The sequence below is a fragment of the Dinoponera quadriceps genome, unplaced genomic scaffold (genome assembly GCF_001313825.1).
Source record: "Dinoponera quadriceps isolate SergipeBrazil2010 unplaced genomic scaffold, ASM131382v1 scaffold386, whole genome shotgun sequence".
NCBI lineage: Eukaryota > Metazoa > Arthropoda > Insecta > Hymenoptera > Formicidae > Dinoponera > Dinoponera quadriceps.
The window spans coordinates 1,281,626-1,304,309 of record NW_014554505.1 but is presented as its reverse complement, the minus strand read 5'-3'; the positions used below and the strand labels follow the sequence as shown (position 1 = coordinate 1,304,309).

Here is a 22,684-nt window from a genome sequence, read left to right as displayed (position 1 = left end):
ATATATTAAATATTGATACGTTAAATAATATGTTAAATAGTAAACATTAAATATATATATATTAAAAACTATATAGTGAGATACATTAAATATTAGTTATGTATTCAAAAATAAAGTTATAACAATTGATCGTACATATTATGTACTTTTTTTAATATACCTAGTTAATATCGTTGTACCTGTATATTTTTCACGGAATATAATCGCCGGATTATTAACGACGGCGGCATATTACACTGGTTGTACGTCGTTGCCAAGTGTACGCTCACCTATTATTCCGTCGCCGCAACTTTGCTTACTACTCGCGCAGAATATTGTTACTGCGGATATACGTTTAATTGTCAACGCTGCCAAATGGCGACTACGCACGCCCCTGTTAACATTCGTGCCAGGTGCCATCGCGATCTCGTTCCGGGGATTGTGTCAATCAATCACTGTTTACTTTTGCTTTTTCGGCAACAATGACGAATGTAGACATTCATTTGGAATAATCGGAGATTTTTTTTTTTCCGTCAGTGGTTAAGATTACTAATATTCTGACAACAAATAATACAAATATTATCTGTAATATATAGACTCGGGAGCGAAAATATTTGATTATTATTTCTTTACGTATTTTGGAAAGCAGTCGACACCTAATGGAAGAATTTGACGGTAATTTGATGCGAGGGAAATATCCGTTCTTATTCGTCTTGTGCTCAGTATCTTAAATTCATTTGACTCTTCGTGGTATACCACGCTTGAAATACTTTTCTTCTCTCTTTCTCTCTGCACGGTCCATCCTTCCACATGTCCCAATCGTGCGCGCGCCTTAAGCTGGCACAGAAATAGAACTAGTTGCCGACGAGTCGGACGAAAATGCAGATTGTTTACGTCCTCATAAGCGGTCGGTTAGGTAACCGAGGTGGGTTACCGTACCAGCGACGACGCCTCGGTATTAATAAAGGCATCCGATTCGATTCCACCCTCGCGAATTTTGAATTTTGAATCTGCGAACCTCCTTCGCGGGGAAAAATGCGTTCCGATTCAGTGAAACTTTTCCTGAAGAGTGAACGTGCTTTTTAATATGTAGGCAACTATACAAGACATTAATTCATACGTAATTATGCATCAAATTATTTATTTTATCACGTAAATATTTTTTTCATGAAAATTGTTATGCTTATTCTTACTTGTATTTGCATTGAAACACATCGAATTTGAATCCGGCCTGTATATAAATCGAGCTAAAGACTATGTTTCTGGTAAATGTTAATTAATAACTAAAGTAAAATTTTGAGTCCCTCTTTTCAATTAAAAAGTTCTATTATGTTCAGATGGAAATTATTCAAACGGCGTCGGCGACGTGCGTGCGATAATTTGTTATATATTCGACAAACTGACATTATTTTAGTTGCATGTATATGTGCTTGCGTGTATCATTAAAAAATAACGATACGATATGAAAATAATATACGACTTGACATAACGTGACTTTTCGCGACAAATAATTGATGTAAGCGCAGCGAGATACACAGCGAATAACGAATTTCTCTTCTCTGTGTAGTGTAAAAATGCCTTTCAAGCCGGTGGAACACCCAAAATGCCCTAAATGTGGCAAGTCCGTTTATGCTGCGGAAGAACGAGTTGCCGGTGGACAGAAATGGCACAAAACGTGCTTCAAGTGCGGTGAGTAAACAAACATATAAATTTCCTGCGACTACAATTTCCTAGGAGGAACATGAATAAACCTTTTCTTATTTATATACGAATCAGTAAATTGCAAATCTAATCATTTTTGCAACTTGTGAAAGTAGAGAGAAGAAAAAATATATACGTAGGAAGTGTAATATCTTTTTATGATATTGAAGTTTTATTTTGTCAAGATTTTACGTTTCCTCAATTCGAAACATCACTCGTATTATTTCTCTAAATAACGACTTTCATTTTTAATCCAGACAACAGTCGAAAGAAAAATATTTTCTTTAAAGAAACTTGAAAATTGATAATTGTATGAGTTAAATCGGTGCATTTGCGTCGATAATTGCTCTTCAAATAATCGCAACCCCGAAATTGGTCTTCTTATTTGATCAATTTGGCGACGCGTTTTTCCGTAAGGTAAAGAACCTGCGACGATCATCGAACGTAGCCTCATATTTCCATTACGGGAAACAATATCGAATCTTCTATTCTTAGGTCGGTCTAAAATAAATTTTGTGTTCGTGTAATCCGTCGCGATTCCTAACCAGGCCTGCGTGTTGGCCAAAAATCAATTGATGGCTGTCGGGTAACAATTCCGGGTGCAATGACCGATGTGAATAATTCACAACAATCTCAGTGTCGAACATCACATTTTGAAGGCACTATGTGTGCACAGTGTCTATTTCTGAAATAGCAAAAGTATTGTCCATTCTTGACGAGTAAGTCGTAAGCAATTATTTACGCTTCTTGCGATCATATTACAATCGATCGCGAGCGTGTATCTTCGATTCTTCGTTGCGTGCTAAAAACAGAAGAAGAAAATACATTGTAAGTTCTTTTTTAAACACGTAAAAAATATACAAAATATAAAAAATATGTAGTATATTAAAATATGTAATATTAAAATATATTGCATACATTTTTTGTTATGTACTATTGCGACCATATAAATATAAATGTAGCCCTTTTAGCTGAAACATTGTGTCGATCGAGTGTTAAGACGACATTTCACATAACATGGCAAATATATTCCAATGTTAATCAATGTAACATTATGTGTAATCATATTGTATATATAAATCTTTTAGTCGTTCTATTGTTTTATAAAGTATTTCTGGTTAAAGCACTTCTTCGTACGAGTGCGATATTATTTATTTTATTTGAATATTCTGCGCACTTATTTAATCTAAATTAGTAGCGGCCATTTCGCGGGGTTGTCCACGTTCTTAGGAGAGTTCGTTTATTCCCGCCGAAGAGGTACAGCTTGTGCGGTCTTTGAGAGTTCCAACTTTTGTATCAGCCCCTTATTGTCGCGGCCAATGTTGGCTAACATTCGTTTATATTTGCCACGTCATCTAAAGCAAGTTCTGCGCGACAAGCAGAGCATCGAACGTAAACAACACTTCCGTACATGTTCCATATGTGGTGAGTTCACTCAAAAACCTACTCGAGGCACAAAAAATCATCATGCTTAGTCTCGCTTCCTGCAGCCTGCCTCAGCTCGAGAAATTCATGAATTTCAAGCCGGCAGGACCCGAGTCAAAATTTTAGTTCTACATTAAGTCCACTTAGTTCTACGTTAAATCTTCAAAGCTTTTCTATCGTGCTCTTTGGGTGCCATAAATGGGAAACAGTTTTCCATTTTCTCCACTCGAAGGCTCAATGTGAAACTAAGAAGACTTAATGCAGGGCCAACATTTCGGGAGGAAGCGAGCGGGAGTCTCGATCCCGATTCAACTAATCTCTCCCAGTAGACACGTCAAGACACGGTTTCGCAGAGCGTACCGACATTCGCGCGCCCGACACAACCCGTCCCCGAGTAGCCCGAGCAGGATAGAAGCGACGTAATCTCCAACGGCGGCCGACGACCGTGTGTTGCAGGTCTTTGCGGTAAAGCGCTCGATTCGACAAACTGTTCCGAGCACGAGGGCGAGCTGTACTGCAAAATCTGCCACGGCCGCAAGTTCGGCCCTAAGGGCTACGGCTTCGGTGGCGGAGCTGGCTGTCTCTCCACGGACCAGGGCGAGCATCTTCAAGCGAAGAGCGAGTGAGTGCATCTGCTGTTGCTCAACCCCCCTGGACCCCGTGTACCCCTCTCCCCCTCATTCCCGTGTAGCATACCTCAACGCGCTCCCATCGGAAGCATCTCTGATCTATTGCCCATCTCCTCGCCTCGCCAAGCCTCACCTCTCCACATGAAACATCTTCCGCGCGCGAAACTGAAAACCGCCGACCGACCAACCAACCGAAACAATCGACCGTCCAACCAACCAACCGACCAACTGTCGTGAACGTCCGCAATCCGTCAGCACGATTCTCCTCTTGGTCAGTCGCGCCCACAGCAACTCGGAAGAAGACGCTACCTGCGCGAACCGAACCAGGAACAGCCGGAGAGCACGCGCATCTATACATACGTGTAAAGCGTGTCCGACGCATATATACGCGAACTGTGCGTCTCTCTCTTTCTCTCTCTCTCTCTCTCTTTCTTTCTCTCACCCTCTCCTCTCCTCTGGGCCTTCCTTATATTGAGAAATTCCCTTCCGAATTCCCGAAGCACATATGACGAAGAGAGAGTCTTCTCGTCCATCCCGCTTTCTGTTGTTTCTGTCCTTCGTCTTCTCTATCGTGAAGTTAGATCTAGACGGTCCTTTACGTCCCGATAGTTGAGTCTAGACGGTCCTTCAGGACCAGACCGCTCTGTCACCACCTCACTTTCGTAGTCTTGCCGTCTCATCATTGTAGCAGCGTAGGCGAGCATGTCGTCTCGTACACACCTCCATTCTCTTCGAGAGATGAGAATTCTCCCGCATCTGTCCTGTTCTCACCTTGTCTCGCGTCGTCGTCACGCCCCGACACTACGGACGATGACGACGACGAGCCCGCGGTCATCGCGAACGCAACATTCGAACTAGTCGACTACTCCAGTCCAGTTGAACCCTTTCTTCTTCCCCTTCTCTCCGTTCCTCGCAGTCTCTCGGTGCGACCGGCCGGCGTTTGCCGTGTTGTCCTCGCCCGATCGACCGAATTAATTTATCTCTCTCTCTCTCTTATCTTTTTCTTTTTCTCCCTCTCACTCTTTCTCTCTCTCTCTCTCTCTCTCTTTCTCTCTTTTTCTTTTTCATGCCTGTCGTCTCCTCTTTCTTCTTCTCTGCGTTTCTTTCTTCTACTATGCGAATACACGTGCTAGTTTGTAGGATCATTTGTACCATCTGTAATAAGTGCCATTAAAAATGGAAAAAAGGGAATGATAAAACTGGAAACAGAACAACTAAGCGGTGTCTTTCATTAACGAGTAACACGGAACACACGTTTCTCCTCGATATATACCCTTACCTCTCAGTGTATAGATCAGTCGATGTATGAGTGACGTGCGTAGTGAAATAACGAGCCTGTTCTCCGCGCGGAACGGAGACGCGGTCTCGATCAAAGTGGCGCGATTCAAACGCGGCAAACGGCCCTTTTCTTATTTTTATTCCACGATTGGACATCGGAAACGGCCTACGAATTCCCTGATATTTATTTTTGAGTGTGAGCGCGAAAGTACGCTCCGATTCGGTCGTCACCGCGAACAAACGCGAAGAGGTCGTTTCCGTCGGCGGCATCAAAATTCCAACTCCTCGAGATACCGATTGGAACTTTGACCGGGCATCGAGCGACCGTGGCTCTGTTCTCGCGCATCCACGAAGGTGGAGTGTGCACTTTACCCTTGTGGATCGCGTGGGTGTACCCAACACCGCGCGTACTTTCTCGGTCTGACGTCGAGCCCTTACCACGAAACATCCTCCCCCGTCCTCGACTCTTCGTTTCCCCCCTCTTCCGGCCCTTTCTTCGCGAAGAAAGGGAGCGAAGTGTGCGAAAACAAGAGTAGAAAAAAAAAAGAGGAAAAAAGAAAAAATAATAATACGAGAAACAAAGTGCGAAAAGTATATAGGGGAAAAAGAACATGAAACTATAAACGAAAAAAAAAAAAAAGAAATAGAAACACACGACACACCCCGCCCCGCCAGCCCCGCCGAGCACGAGCCAACCGGAGGCAACCATTGAACGATATATGATTGTCACTTTATCACATAGTACGAGCTGCGAACGCATTCGTGATAAAGAGAGAATACAGAGCACGAGAATGGTGAGCATCGAGTCAAATTGCGCCTCTGTCTATTTCTCTCTATCTACTTCTGCCTACCTGTTCTCTATCTATCTCTCTCGCTCTCTTTTTCTTCTCTCCGCCGCGTGAGAAAATAGCTTCTTTTTCTTTTTTATAGCTTATATATACACGTAGCTCTCCTGCATGGCCTCTTCGCACCACTTCTAATCCTATAATCTCGCTAACAACTTAACTCTGCCTGGGTGCTGGCGCGTGCGTGCGTGTACGTGCGTGCGTGCCCGCGTGCGTGTTAGTGTATTCGCGTATTGCGTCGATGCAATGAGGTAACGGCGACCGCACACCGTTCTCTTAGCGAGACGACGACAATGTTACGAAACAATGACAACCACGTCATTGAGACGAGCCTCGGTCCGGTGCGGATGCACTTGTCATGTCTTTCACGTAGGATGTTTCAGATTTCCCCAAAACGCTCTCCTTCACATTCGGCTGCGTCACAAGCGACATAAAAGTTCACTGTTCATTAACACGAAGAATTCTCTGAGGCGTCTACAACGGCTATGGAAAGTCGATTTCTACCCACGAATCTGACTGTAACTGGGATTCTCGAAGTAACGGAAAATAATTAGCGCACAATTAGACTCTCGCCAAGGATAAAGAAATAGATCGCCAATTGTGAATCAACGAACTCGGCGGTGAAAGAAAACGCGAATTATCCAGGAAATCTCACACCTATAGTATATCGTTCATCACATTTTCATTTATATTTTACATGTAATAGTCATCGAGTTTTATTTCAGTCGAGACTTTCCAACACGTAACATACATCTTCCGGTACATCTGACACACAGTAATCAAACGTACCGCGTCCATTTCGCTTTCGGGGCGTTCTGGCTCGCCAGAACGTGCCGACCACCAGCTAATCGTAATAAGTGTATGCGCACCTGCATCACTGCACTATGCGGGCTTACACGTGCTCCATGTGTACACTTGTATACGTAACTAGACCGTAATATAAAACCCATCATCTCAGCGGCGCAATTCTGTTATCCTACAAGGAAGACAACGTTATCGGTGTCACCTCACTGTGTCGATGATATTCCATCTCACGGTACGGATGCGTGCGTGTGCGCACGTACAGGCTCTCCACATTTTACCCCGCACAACGGCATTTCCATTTTTTCTTCCTTCACCCTTCCCTCACCCTTCCTTTCCCCCCAACCCCCCTCTCTCTCTCTGTCTGTCTGTCTGTCTCTCTCTCTCTCTCTCTCTCTCTCTTTTATTCTCTAGCTTTTTCGATATCCATTTTTGCATACTTTTCACTAGAACAATTATTACCTATTACATGAGATCTGCTTCTCGGCTCTCCTCTCTCGGGGCTCGGCGGAAGCCACGTGCCGTGGTTGCAAAGGGGAAAGATGACACTAACACGTTGACTAACACGCACCTAACAAGCTAACCTGTGATATTACTGGATGTATTTACGTTTCTGTTATCACCCGATCTCATCACAACCGACGGATGTTCTGTTGACGACCCGGACGTAAAGTCGAACGTTACGCAAGAAGGAATCGATTGTCACAGCATAAAACAAGGCTGTTCTTGACTTCCCATGAAACTTCCTTGCGGTCTATTTCGAGATTTCGAAAAGCTCGGATGAATTTGTAACCGATTTACCGGGGGGATACTCCAGATTTTAATATGCTTTAGTATACTTTAGTATACTCCAGATTTTAGTGTACTTTTAGTATTACACGCTGCAAATTAAATTGTACGATGTTGAATAATGTAAATTTCTCTGAATTCTGAAAAGCCGTCTGAGCGAATATAAATTTGCCAGTAAGTATAAATTGTTAATGATATTTTTAGGAAAACCGCCTGGCACTCGTAAAAAATATCTCGTTCACGTAGACGTTGTCAACGTAGTCGGCTCTCCCCGTTACTCGTGACATTTATTATGTTAACGCAGAATGTGACTTTGCGTACCCCGAAATAATTGCTAGAGAAACGATTTGGACTTGCTTCCTTCTTGTAGTACAACTGCGTTTTGGATTGTTCGAGGAACTCTGGTCTTGCACGTCGGAGTGTGATGCTTTTTGGTGTTGTTTGCTCCCGTAGATTAGCGGCGTTCAGATGTGAAATTGACGGGATCACCCCGTGTATTTTAATCCTTCTGTTAAATTAAATTTTTATATCACACATACACACATACACAGATATACATACACGCGGGCACGTTTGCATTAAGAATCTTCACAGTCCCTCACAGAACATTTCTCTCACGATTAGTAGGATACTGATGATCCCCATATACTTATGAATTGGTTTGATAATCATTAAGAGTTTGATAATTACGTACACGGGCCGGCTTACATGCCTGAACACTTAAGAACTACGACTTTTAACCGTCTAAATATATGGGTACGGCTGAAAATTGCATTGATCACGATAATATAAGTGTTGACTATATACCGATCTGTGTACTTGCTTTAACAAGTTTCCTAATTTGTTTGTCATGAGATAAACACTCAATATAGTCTTTATATTTGTACACAGTGTGTCTGGCGTAACAATCTTAACACATTTGAAGTTACACCATTTTAAATATATTATATGCATCAAAGAGAGGTGTATAAAACTTCATGTGTCGAGGCTATTACGTCCACCTGTGTATGTAGAATCGTAGTACTTCACCCGTATATATTGTACATAGCTTCGATACTATTCAGTTTTTCTTGCTCTCCTAATCTCCTCTCTTATAACTGTACATATCTGTATAAATAATTGTACCTAAACCGCTTTTCGGGAACGTGTTTCGATACTCGAGTTCGAATCCTTTCAAGTCATCCTATTTTGACCTTCAAAATACTCCACTTGAATTACTCGGAAATCAACTATTTAATTGTCATCTTTCTGTAAGTTACCGTCGTATTGAGCACTTAGTATATGTGTGAACCATCAATTTCACTTCTCGACGACTCTCCTTTTACCTGTGTGCCAGTGTCTCTGATAGCTTCCGTGTTCGGTGTTCACAGCCGCATTCAGCAATCAAGTAATGAGCTTCAGAAGTAAAGCGAACCAACGTCTCCTCGCTTTCGCGTTTATTCTCTGTATCCGTTTTCGCATTTCGATCCTTCCGAAATTATTTTACGCGTACTGGTTCGCCTCACCTCTGAATGTCACGATGGTAGCGCCTACCTGCACGACGTTAATCGATGAATTCTAATGCATGTGGATTTTTAGGGAATTTTCACGAGGATCGAACGCCGTCTTAGAGCCACGTGCCATCGCGAAGGCGCCCGAAGGAGAGGGATGTCCTCGTTGCGGAGGGTACGTTTACGCCGCGGAGCAGATGTTAGCTCGTGGAAGGGTGAGTTGAATCAAAAAAACGTAGACCGTGCGAAATTGTCGCTAAACGCAGCCGGATGCGCGCGTCGGCGAGCAACTTGGCTATCGGTATACAATTTCGGTTGGATGACGCAACGCCCGTTTTTCGGATTTCGAAATCGAAAGACCAGCCAGAGGCGATTGCAATCACGGACGGCTGCGTTTAGCGTTACACGCGTGACGATGAATCTCTCGCGTCATCTTGGTGCTTCGACCGATCGTTCGTTGACGCCTTTTCGGAAACAAGGAACAAAAGTCACCGTACTCATTTTACTCGTGATTCGCCAAATATTCGCCCGATACTTCGGGCACGCTCGAAACACACTGTTTACCTTCCATCCATATGAGCAGACAGTTCACAGAAAGTTTAATTTCACCGACACGATACAGACAGGGTGAGTCCGAAATACTGACGCAAAATTTGCCGGCGTACTTACATCTCAGGATCGACGGGAAAATTCCGCTCGGGGAGGCTCGAGCGCGATTATCTTAGGTCGCAGTAACCGGGCTTATACTTCTCGCAAATCTACGATACACAGGAAAGAAACGAGAGGAATAGAAAGAGACGGGACATCGCGCGAGATCGAATGCGACTTGGTGATTTTTCCATTCGAGCCTACAATCGGAGCGATGCCTGCTTTTAGATCGGCGGACACAGAAGCCAGAAATAGCCCTCCGTCGAGTCGCGACCCTAGGTCCGCGCGAGGCGACAACCGTGGGTGGGCAGGGTCTCCGGATTCGGAACGGGTGTACATATCTCGATGGACGGGGGGGGGGGCGACGCTGAGAGCCGGAGGACGGCGGCGACGGCGGCGCGATTTAGCACTAGCGGAGCAATAAAATCGGTCGCTGACGCGCCGACAGACAGATTGACGCAATCCGCGTCCTCTCCGCGCGCGCTTACTCACGCGTATTTCGGAAAATCTGGACGGAACCGCGCTCGCTCGCGCGCGGTAAAAACCGCCGCGGGCGAGCCGCGGGTTACAAAACGCGCGAGCGCGGCAAAAGCCGCGCGTCTAAATTCGGCGCCTCGCAAATGTGCGTCCCCGTAATCTTATCCAATCTTCATTTCATAACAATGCGAGGAAAAAATAGCGGCGCGGCCGCGGGTAGGGTGAGAGCATGGAGGGAGAGGAGAGGAGAAGAGGGCTCGCCTCCCCCTTTGGTTCTAGCCCAGAGACTTTCTCGGTGGTTTCGTCAGAAGACGTTGGCGACGCACCAACTGGACGGCCAATCTTAGTCGGCTCAATACCCGGCGATAAAATGGCTCGCTACCAAGAGAGCACCGCGAACGAGAGAGGAATGGGGGGCTAATTGCCGGCCGACAATCTGGTCCAGCGATAATCTGCGCGAAAACGGCGAACGGTAACGGCGACAATTCATCTTTTACGTCGCCCATGACTCATCGACGCGTCGCCCCGCCGTCGAAATCGCGTCTCTCTCCCTTCCTCCCATCCCCTCTCACAATCTTCACACTTTTTCTCTCTCTCCCTCTCCCTCTCTCTCTCTCTCTCTCTTCCCATCTAGGTATTAGAAAGGTCGTATTTGGAGAGATCGTTGAGTAGTTTTATTGAAAAAGATAAAGGGTGACTGTTTTATACAACGGTAAAAATTCGAACTTACTACTTTGAAGATATGTCGATTAATAATCGAAGATTTCCATATGATCCGTGTGTTCACCAGGGCTAGAAATGATATTCGAAACTTCGTCTCCTCGGAGCTTCGAATTTCTGAACTTTCAACACGTTATATTCGAATAATGAAATTTTGATGTGTGAAAATTCGAATATTCGAATATTTGAATATTCGAAACTTCTGGAACTGAAGAACGCGTATTCGTTTTGTAGGCATAATAAATAGTATTTACTAACCTAAAGAATGTAATTTTTTCCTACATTGCGTTAGATTGTTTCATATCAAAATTTACATTTATTTTAAAATAAGGTTAATGAGACTTATTGTTGATTATTTGTGCTTTCTTCATTTACTTGGTTTTAAACTAGATAAATATAAATCTCAGAATTTAATTAAAGACACCCAAACTACACGTATATCTAAAAGGCATTTCAAAGACATCTTTACGACCTTAATATCATGAGTTAAATTGATAATCTCTAATTGTATAATATTTCGCTGCACTCTCCAAAATTAGTTCTATCAACAGCTTCGATATTTTGAATTTTCGGAGTTTCGAATGTCGAATATTGAATAGTTCTATCCTAATATTCATTGTCCCGCGCATATTATTTACACGGTACATAGTATAATCTCCAACTTATTAATCGACGCGATTAAAGTGTTAAAATCTGTCATCGACCGCGTTAGTGTCGCTGAAATATCGAGAATATTACAAAGGAAAGGGGGAGAGGGAGAGAGAGAGAGAGAGAGAGAGAGAGTGGATAGAGAGACAAAAACTTCAGAAATCAAAGATTAAGACACTTGACGATTCGTCGCGGCACCAAGTACAGCGTGCACGATATCGATAAGAACGCCCCGTTGGCAGCGGCCGTTGGTCAATCGTCGTTCTTGTGATTAGGTTTACCATAAACTGTGCTTCAAGTGCAAATTGTGTCGGCGGACTCTGGATTCTACGCTTCATTGCGACGGTCCCGATCGCGAGATATATTGTCGAGGTATCTTTCATCCAGAGAGAATCTACGATCATTCCTGGCACTGTCGATCCATGAGTGTCTTGCGATTTTGACGTAGAGATATCCGTACTGACTGTGCCCTGTGTTCCGACACGTTGGACGATCATCACCTACGGGACGTGTCTATCTCTGTCTATTTCTGGCTTGCCTCCGTTCATCTTCGTCCGTTCGTTACCGGACTGACGTGTTTCCTATTATTGTAGCCTATTAAAACCAGTCTTGCGAACTCTTCCTGCACCGCCAAAAAACAGCCCCTGAGCGCACAAGGGCTGCAAAGTGTCGCTAAGAAAGGACCACGAGCGCGTCGATCGGGTTGTCACCTTCTCGTGTCATATTATCGTCACCGTCGAGAACGAGGAGAGGCGCGCGGATGTTTATCTATTCGCTCCGCGTCGCGCAAATTTAGATAACTGCGGTAGCTACGTAACGTCTGCCAGAATTATCGCACCGGTGGGGAAATCACACATTTCGCAGGTCAAATTAAGAAGATCAAATTAAGGGGATTGTAAAATGAAGCTCAAACGAATTTTTAACTTTTTAACCTTTAATCGTTCGAGAAATCGGTAATTAAAAAGAATCGCAATGAATTTTATGCAAAGTGTCTGACTGTAAAACACGACATACTCGTATGCGTAGGTAGAGCGTATCAAACTGGAACAGGAAAGTCCTTTACCGTTTTGCCACTTTCGCGATAGTCATCAGGATATTAATTGAAGAAGTTTGGCGAACGAGTGCGCGCGCGAAATGGCGGAACGAGCTTCGCAGGGATGACTAAGGTTCGTATTAATAGTTGTCATTTGAAACTCGTCTCATGCGAGCTGCTCAGATTTTGATTCGACATTAGGGATCTGAGATTTTCACACGAATCTTATGATATATTTGACACGGCACCTGCAAACGTTATTCAACTGAAAAACTCACGTCTAACTCTGAAATTCAAATCTGAGTATCTCATCTAAAACTAGTTTCAAGTGACAACTATTAATGCGGGCCAAAGAACATGTCCTGGGTTTGTTTATAACTTCCTAACAATAGAGCGTGAGAAATGGAGCGCTATCCAGTGTCACACGCATGATGCTGGACTATAAACAACTTCGAGACGTGTTCCTTGAGCTGTGTTTACAGCGCCTACAGAGTTTCCTCTACGCATCGCACTCACTCATTCGCCAGTCTTCTGTAATTAATTTGTTAGTAACTCTTGTGCGAAAATCACAAAACAATAAAGGATCTTCCTACTTAGTTTGATCTCTCTCTACCTGTATAAGAGAATGGTTGCGTTCAGCGAAAGTGATCAATGATTATTGCTCGCGATTGGGGGTATTCTTTACCATCTATCAAGGATCTAAAAGTATAGTCCAGTCGCAGAAAATATTTATTAAGCGCTTGTCAAGCGCTGGCTTCTGCTGAACGCAGCCAATACCTGCCATCGATATCGTGAAACTCGGGACAGATTGTATTGGCGGGTTCCAAGGAGCTTTCAATGTCCTCGCTCCTGAACGATTGTACAAGTGAACGAGCAATATTGTACAATGTAGCACTTTTCCCGGAACTTTCAGTGACTAACCCGTCCTTTGTGTTTTGTGCAGCAATGGCACAGGGAATGCTTTAAGTGTGCCAACTGCTCCAAAAGGTTAGATTCCATCAACTGCTGCGAAGGTCCTGATAAGGACATCTATTGCAAAGGTGAGGATGTAATATACATATACGCACGAAGATGTAACGTACAAGAACCGACACACGCAATAGAGGAAGAGAGGAGATAGGGGATTACGTTTTGATAAATCCCTCGGATACTTTGTCGAGTCGTGAACTGTGAAATGTTGCATAATGAATTTCTTCGGCATGAATACCTCCTCTATGTAAAATATCGATATTCATTGCTGTCAAGGCATCCGAAGTTGTTCGCGGATTTGTTTGCCGCACCGCGAGAAGTCGAATTTTATGTCGACAAATCGGGTTTCGGTTTTTGACTTCTTAATGAGGATCGGAAAATTCGCGAAGTTCCACATTTATTTACAGCATGACATGTCGGCGTAATCAATACAGATTTTCGTTAGAAACATCCATTTTGTTAAAATCTATGAGTTTACAACACCCCTAAAAGATATTTCCCACGAAACTGAGTACATCTTGTACGTACGTGTGATCAGTTACAAAAAGGTTACTTTCTTTTCGAAAGCATCCCGTGTGCAATAAGAGAATTTTTGTTTTTCGATCATTCTCAAGAGATACATTTCCCCGTTGGATATGAGATGCATTGCGTTGAAACTCATCGAGACAAAAGTGTGAGCAATCTTTTCGCGGCCGACTACATACAACGATATCTATCGAGTCATGCCGAACTAATTAAAATTCAACACTTCACATTACACACAGCGCCAATCACAATTGCAGGATAAAACTTGTTGTTCGATTGTACAATAACGTACGATGGATATTTAGGTAAATCAGAACACGCATCGTGACATACACATACGTTTACGTCTTCGTCGCGGACGATCAGCACGTGATAACGCGAGGCGACGTGAAACCTTTAATCGATATTGTCTGCAGTATGCTACGGAAAGAAGTTCGGACCGAAGGGTTATGGCTACGGCCAGGGTGGCGGCGCCCTGCAGAGCGACTGTTACGCCAATGGGTGGGTTTTCAGAGTCAGGACTGAGACGGGAAGCACGCGCGAGAGAGAAATCCCGCCTCGGCTTCTACACTTTCACTATATATGATGCGCTTGTCTGCTTAACAGCTTGCTATCCGAAGAAATTCGGTCCGCGGGGTATCGGCCACGCTGGGGTTATGTGGATCGGGCTGCAGTGCGATATTGAGGACAAGGGGTACGCGCCCCCTTAGTTAAGCCATCACGATCTTTTCGCGCGCGTACACAGGGTGCCCGGAATCGGAGAGGCGCGCGCAAGTAGCGATGGTTTCGCCTTCGATTCGCCGCTAATTCGTTTTCCTCGTTGGAAATCTCGTAGCGCCTATTTCTATCGTCCTGCTACGTTGTCCCGTGCCATATGACGGTGTGCAACATGACTTTGTGACTAATGAATCCGCGATTAAGAGGACACGTTAAGATTTCCTTCCTTGTATTCTCGATCGACCGAGCGATATTGTCGGGAGAATACGCCTCCTGCAAAAGTTCTCTTCGTATCGAAGTAAAAAATATTCACGCGCAACGTATAATATTGGGAATGAAGTTTCTTAAGTGGCGGCATATTAAGATTCCACTTTCGATTATCGATAGGCAAGTCTTTCAGGTTCTCGGAAACATTTGGCGGATGTTAATGTTAATTAGACGTTACGAGATTGGACAGGGAGAAACGGGAAATAAAGTCTCGAAATTAATGTTTAAATACGTAACTCAATATGTGTGCAATTTCCCCGGGATACTTGAGCTTAATTAGATTTTCGTAGGCAGGATTACATCCTGGAATGTATATATACACATACACACGTCTCAGTGCCGATGAGAGGCTCCTTCTTCGTTTTCCCGTGTCGTATGCTCGCTTGCTTCGAGCGTACGAAGACGTAGCTCGCGAGAAGATGGCGGACGAAGCTGCAAAGGTCGGGCCCTCGTCGAGGAAAAGTCGACTTCGGCTTTCTCGAAGAGGACGAGAAAAATTGTCACTGGCACGCGCCTTCTCCGGGACATTCTGTACACGTGCGCGCCTGTGTGTGTCCGTGTATATACAATATACATATATACATACATATAGACCGACGCCTTAACGCTTTGCGCTACTACTCACCTTGGCATCACGAATCGGCCGATCATATCGGAATATCGAGTGTGAATATCTCAGTGGCGATCGGCTCAAAGAGACTCGTATTGAGGAGCTCAGTAGAGAGCTCGCGGACGTTCATTGTTGCCAGACTCTACCACATACATTCGACATTCCTGTTGCCACATGGTCTGTACGTTGTGCATGTGTACTTATGGCGGTCTAACACCCGAAGTTGGCGTAGCACCCAATTCGTCACTAACACCCTCTGCAACTATATACACCATTATAATTCCGATACATGTATACGTGGAACCACGATTCTCATCTTCCCCCTTGACGAAATAATAGTATAGAGTGTGCGACGAATAATTGAGAGACTCTAGCGGGAAGAAAACTTCGTAATTGTCTGTCACGGCCGTGAAAGAAGCTACATGGCTCAACTGATAGCTGTATTCCCACGATCGATGGAAGTTCCTCCCGTTTTCCGTGTTCTATGGTATGCGACGAAACTTTGTACAATGTACAGAATTGCACACTGTACAATTGTTAACCCGAACTTCAATAATCTTCTTCAAATCCTGCACCTGTAACTCTACTCTCGACGTGATCCCGCGAATCTTTACGACACGATGACAATTTTCCACGATCGTGAAATTATCCCATCGTAAGACTTCACTTCGGGAAAAACAAGTTGAAAAAGTCGCGAGGACATTTCTTTGACGCCCCTTGACCAGACAATTACCGACACGGCCAAGCCATCCCTGTCGTTCGCATGCGATTACATTCTTTCGTGATTGCGCAAACGAGCCGTACGGACGGGGAAAGCGAGGCGATCTAAAACTCGTGCTCGGATATCCAGCTCGACCTCCCGGTCTGAACATCCGACAAACTTCTCTTCCTGAGACAAGACGATCGGCAGACCCGTGTCAATAGTTTCCCCTCGATCCGTACGGCTCCGACAATCAGCCTTATCATCGCCGGACGAGCGGAGCAGGCCGGGGTTGTAACGTCAGGATTGATTTGCGACACAGCGATGCGGCTCCGCGCACCACCGTGATCGACACCGCCGTGATCAAGGCCCCGCCGGGCAAGGGTTGTCCCCGCTGCGGCGGCGTCGTCTTCGCCGCCGAGCAGGTGCTCGCCAAGGGCCGCGAGTGGCACCGGAAGTGCTACAAGTGCCGTGACTGCACCAAGACCTTGGACTCGATCATCGCCTGCGACGGCCCGGACCGGGACGTCTACTGCAAGACCTGCTACGGGAAGAAGTGGGGACCGCACGGATACGGATTCGCGTGTGGCTCGGGATTCCTCCAGACCGACGGACTCACGTGAGTGTCCGTGACGGGCTTTCGTCTCTCTCTCTCTCTCTCTCTTTCTTTGTGAACACGGCTCGATCGAATGTATGAATGTAAAGGGCGTGTGTATTTTTAATGCGGTTCATTCGAGACAAGACGAAAGAAGCACGGGGTCGTTAAACGGATTTGCCCAAAAGATAAGTCGCACGGGCGATACAGCCGGAGGGAAGAAGACGGGATTTAAAAAAGCTAACTGGTCGGGAGATAAAATAAAATCGAGACTGAGACTCATGCCGTTATTCATAGTCGGATTTTATATTTAAGGCCGTCTTTAATTCGCCTTCAGATATCGTACGGCTCGTTTCATTAGCTACGAAGCTTCGTGAGGATGAATTTAAGGCGGCCTTAAATGTAGGGCCCAACTATGAATACCGGCGTTAAAGGAAATTTGAATTTACTTATGCCCCGTTTCTACTACTCGTGGTTTAAATCTAATCGACCATTAACTCATTGAAATTGACCAGTGTCATGGATCGGGTAATCCGATGCGATTGGTTAATTCAGTTGAGTCAATCATCGGTCAGATTTAAACCACGATAGTAAAAACGGGCATTGGTCAGTCTTTGTCTGAACTAAAGAGGGTTGTAACTTACGGCCGAGACGTTTGGATTCGTCGACTTTTCAAGTCTAATAATTTTTAACCTCGTCATTATACTTATCAGCATCGACTCTTATTGGCTTCTTTTAATTAATTATACATCCGGGAACTTGATTCATACATTCTTTATTGTTTTAAAATAAGTTTAACATATTTATAAAACACGATCTCGCGTCTTGACGAGTCTCGAAGCAGCGTGCTGCCATTTCGGGCCCGTGATTCATTATCTTGACCGATCTAGTTTGAATTGAATTCGGCAGTTGGGAAAACAAAGGCTGCACTCGGGCCGAGTGGCTCAGCTCGAGCTCGTACGATCGGGGCTCCGTGGTAATCGCGTTAATGATCCGCAGGGAGGATGAGATTTCGGCCAATCGACCTTACTACAATCCCGATACGACCTCGATTAAGGCGCCAGCTGGACAGGGCTGCCCCCGTTGTGGCGGCATGGTGTTCGCCGCGGAGCAACAGCTCGCCAAGGGCACCATGTGGCACAAAAAGTGCTTCAATTGCGCCGAATGTCACCGACCTTTGGACTCGATGCTAGCATGCGACGGTCCCGACAAGGAGATCCACTGCCGCGCCTGCTACGGAAAGCTCTTCGGGCCCAAAGGCTTCGGATTCGGCCACAGGCCGACTCTCGTCTCGACTAACGGGGATCACGCTCCTTCCTAGTAAGTGGACGTTCCATTTCGCGGTGAACCTGCGGCAGGACTCGCCGGCCTCATTCGGGACGCATAGCGAACGTCAAATGTGCCTTACCAATTCCAAATACTCATTGAGGGGAAAAAAAATCTGGTATACTTGTAACTATAATATCAAAACTATACATCACGGTAAGAGAATTGTAGCTAGGAGAACCATATTATTAGTGCCACTACACAGAGAAAAAGATTTCTTTGGTATTTCTGTTTATTCGAATAAAATTTGCTTTATAGAAACAACATATACGGAATATTATTTGTTTGAATAAAAATTTTGTTTTATTGCCTCATTCAAGAAAACTCTATTATTTAACGGAAAGAACGCTATTATTTGAAATAATATCTTTCAACTAAATAGAGTATCATTTGGTTACGATAAATATGTAAAATGAAACAAATAATTCCTTTATAAGAAAATTACTTTTCATTTCAAATACACTTTTTATTTGAGACAACGATACATATTCGTTGAGAAGTCTAACAATCGTACTTATTGATCGAAACATTAATTTCTCTCGAGCATGCCAATGATGAAATTTGTTTGGATGCAATAAAATTTATTAGATTTGAAGAAATTTCTTTTTCTCAATGTCTCATTGATGGTATCAATGATATGAATCTCGATGATTATTATTCGCGGAAAGATATCGTGATTAGATCCCCGACCACTTTCTGGCCCGTCGCGATTTACCTGATCGGACTCCCGGACGACGTTGCTTTTCCTTTTCGCAGCATCGACGCCAAGCCACAGGTTGGTCAGAAGCGAAACGACGGGCACGGTTGCTCGCGCTGCGGCTACCCGGTGTACGCCGCCGAGCAGATGATCTCGAAGAACCGCGTGTGGCACAAACGATGCTTCAGCTGCGGCGAGTGCCACCGTTCCTTGGACTCGACGAACCTGAACGACGGCCCGGACGGGGACATCTACTGCCGCGGCTGCTACAACCGAAACTTCGGGCCCAAGGGCGTAGGCTTCGGCATGGGCGCGGGCACCCTCACGATGGCCTAATTCATGGGTCTGCGCCGCTCCAAAAGAACCCTCGCGATCCAGTCTTATATATCAATGTAAATACATAAATATATATTTATACAGGCCGCCCCAAAACTGTCGCGCGATACTTCAATAGCGTATTCTGGAGTTTAATTGGAATCGAAAGTCCTAACGACGAAAGTGCCGGAGGAGATCTTCGTTTGTCGCGACTCTTCAATCTTTTAACACTGTATACCTTCGTAACTAAGCTTTTAGTTGGTTAGAATTTTCTTCAAGTACACTCCACTTGAAATTAAATAGAAAAATTAGCGAAAAAAGTTAGCTGAAAGAAACAAGCTAAGAAAATTAGCTTAAAAAAAAATAATTTCCTTATTTACCTGGCCTGCTGAAGTTCCTTTCTTCGGCTTATGTGTTAAGATTTACACGGCTTCTCAGTCGAGCTCCAGAATATACTGATAAAGAATCGTGCGATAGTTTTGGGGTATCCTGTATACAGGCGTCTGACTGTATATCTGACGACAGACGAACACGCTGCTCCGGGAATTTCGATTTCTCCTTTCTTAGCTTACGACGATTCGATGATGTCGATGACTTCGCCCCCCGTTACAACGAACGGCGCGGTAGGCGCGGATGACGACGCGGACTCCGGTTGATTTTACGGTCGATCGACCGCGCACGGACGAGTCGACGCGAGATCGCCGATAATTCATCGTGATATGAGATCGCGCTCGTATCGATCGTGTTACGGATCAATTAGTCATTCGGCTAATTAGCAACCTATTAGTCCGCAACGTAAATCATCGTCTGGCTTGAAGGTGTCGCATTAATGACGACGCAGCTCGAGCTCACTCTGCAAAATGAACAAAGTTTCGGCATTAAGCAGACAGGAGAATGCGACGTGGAGGTTTAAAGAGAGAAAAGTGATCCACGCCGTGATCTCCGATCACCCGATCGCAGCAAATCATCGCGAAGATTTATCGACGATCTGTCGACTCGCTCCCGCGCTCAACCGGATCCGCTCTCTCGTCCAGTCGTCGCGATCACTTGCACTAGGTTACCGCGAAAATTTCACCGGGACTCGTGGGTCGTGAGAACAACAGCTCGCTAGCCAAATCCGCAAGGTAATTTCGCTTGCGGTCCGGTCGACGACGATCTGCGGGTTCTCTCTGCGAGTTTCGCAGCAGCCTGGATGATGATCCCCGACGACGACCTACGCGCGAACGATTAATCTGATGACAAGCAATTACGAACGTACGAATATGTTTTGTTATTTTTCTCCTTTCTTCCTTTCTTTCTTTCTCTCTCTCTCTCTTTTTTTTATTTTCGATCGACGAATTGGAGATTACGACCGCGAAGATCGTCCCGCGAGATGTCAGTCTTGAAAGAGATGGAAAAGCCAGAGAATCAAATAAGTCTTCGAAATCACATTCAATTTGGCCGGAATCTGACCCGAAAAGTTTCCAATTCTTTTTTTTAAATTTTGTAGAAAGGTTGAATATTGAATGTTTGAGCCGGCGTTGAAAAGCATATTTCGATCCCCGTCGGCGAAGAGAATCGCCAAGTAGACGTTTCGCATCGGTGGTTTCTCACGATTTAGCCTCCTTGATTGTGAATGCTATTGGGAAATAAATACGTAAGACTCTAGGAGATGTTTCTCTGTCTCTTAGAATAATACGATAACGCGAGGTAGAATGCATCGTAAAGATGCTTGCTCGTTAACTATTTCGCGTGACAATTCGAAATTAAACAATGGCAATCGTAAGATTTCCACCACATATGAGTATCATTCATCCGGTTTCAATTTCGGGAGACAAAACACGGAAGATTTCGAGATCGGCAGCGCAATGATTTTATCATTGGCATCGATTACACGTCGCACGTCCGCGGACGATATAAGCAGATAAATACGAATAAAAATCTACTTAACCGGGCTACGACCAGCAGCAACGATCTAACCGACGACAAGACGAGAAACTAATTTAATTATGATTTTCAATAAATGTATACTTGAAGACCCGTCAGATTTTCTTCACCCGAACACACAAATTGATGTAATCTATTGGCGTTCGAAGATGCGCGCAACGAAATCTTATATTTTCTCTACATGAAACACGACTCGATATATTAATATGACATTAAGCATAAAGAAGAATTTAATAAGCCGAATTAATACAATAGCATAAAATGAATACTGCATACGGAAAAATACACAGTGCATTCAAGTTTAGTATTTCAATCAAGAATATTGAATTAAAATGGTAAAAATTAAAACTTCGGTTCACTTATTCCAATTAACTAAATTTAACTTTTTCTCAGTAAGGTTAATAATATTCTTGGAAAAAAAAGAACAAATTATTTCAAGCGAATGATAATGATTTTTTCTAATATTTGTGATGAGTATATTTTCTCTACCATTATCATGAGAATATTCTTCGTTCAAAATAACCATTATTTAAAAGAAGAAAAACAAACTGAGCCATTGCATTTCTTCGCAATACAGTAATATTTGTCTCTGTGCGGGCACGAATATGTGAAGCAATAATTGAATGAATAAGACGATTCTGCCGCTTGTTGTTACGTCCTCCTGAGGAAACGATGTGACGATCCGACAGAATGGTTTGCGGGAACAATTCGAGCGAGCTCGACATAGCAATCAATCACGGAGAGTGAGTGTGAGTACGGTGTAAAACACTAATTTCATATATTTATAGCAACAACTGTACAAGTTTTCCGGTCACACATATCTATAATTACCATTCGTTAACCTTAACAATAATGGCGGGAGCAACGAAGCTGTTCAGAGTCCACGAACGCTTCCTGGCTTGCGGAGGCGAGCCTTTCCCCTCTCTCACGGTCGTCGTCGCGTGTATAATCGATAATCCGCGTCTTCCTCGGAGAGACGAGCGTGCGGCTCGCGCTACGCGCCAGTATACGCAGTATTGTAAAAGTGTCTCGTTAAAAAATCACATTCGTTATCGAACTGGGATATGAATCGCCTCGGGACACGATAGAAATTATCGCACATTGTTGTCGTTCGCTTTCGGAGGACCAGTGCCATCGTTAGTCCGCGAAACAACTTTACCTTCCTGTTATTTCCTAGATCTCCGGACTTCGCGGACGATCGTGGCTGGATTCTCGTTGGTTAAACGCGCGGCATCGGTTATTAATCACTGTGATTGATTGATTTTAACGGCATTCAAGTTTCAAGAAAACTCGTTGCATCACGATTAAAGGCTGAAAATATCCGGACAATTTAATTTAATTCCACTTCCGATTCTCTTTTTGGACAGATTGGATCCGAATTAATTAATTAGTATATTCAAGCGGAACTTGAATGAGACGACTCGAATCACGCGGATAATTCGGATATCCTTCGAGTAATCGGATAATTCGGTAAATCAATCTCGACATCCGGGGCAGCCGAGAATTCGAATCGTCCCATTCACGGTCGTATCGTATTATTTATATTCGGATTCACGATGTTAAATAATTAACGG

General features: G+C 44.2%; 1 protein-coding gene across 4 annotated transcripts in view; it reads left to right on the top strand.

The window, feature by feature from the left end:
• Window positions 1-21,201, top strand: part of LOC106751603 (muscle LIM protein Mlp84B) — a 29,732-nt gene extending 8,531 nt beyond the window's left edge. For 2 of the 4 annotated variants that reach the window (XM_014632543.1, XM_014632542.1), the window contains exons 2-9: window positions 1,547-1,668; window positions 3,562-3,727; window positions 9,026-9,152; window positions 11,706-11,802; window positions 14,564-14,651; window positions 16,574-16,870; window positions 17,846-18,166; window positions 18,929-21,201. In XM_014632543.1, coding sequence (XP_014488029.1) covers window positions 1,554-1,668; window positions 3,562-3,727; window positions 9,026-9,152; window positions 11,706-11,802; window positions 14,564-14,651; window positions 16,574-16,870; window positions 17,846-18,166; window positions 18,929-19,205 — 1,488 coding nt within the window. In that variant the 5' untranslated portion in view covers window positions 1,547-1,553 and the 3' untranslated portion in view covers window positions 19,206-21,201. Of the gene's footprint in view, window positions 1-1,546; window positions 1,669-3,561; window positions 3,728-9,025; window positions 9,153-11,705; window positions 11,803-13,406; window positions 13,504-14,373; window positions 14,459-14,563; window positions 14,652-16,573; window positions 16,871-17,845; window positions 18,167-18,928 lie in introns of those variants that run through there. The other 2 variants (XM_014632544.1, XR_001375073.1) reach the window with 2 other exon arrangements.
• The last annotated feature ends 1,483 nt before the right edge of the window (window positions 21,202-22,684 follow it).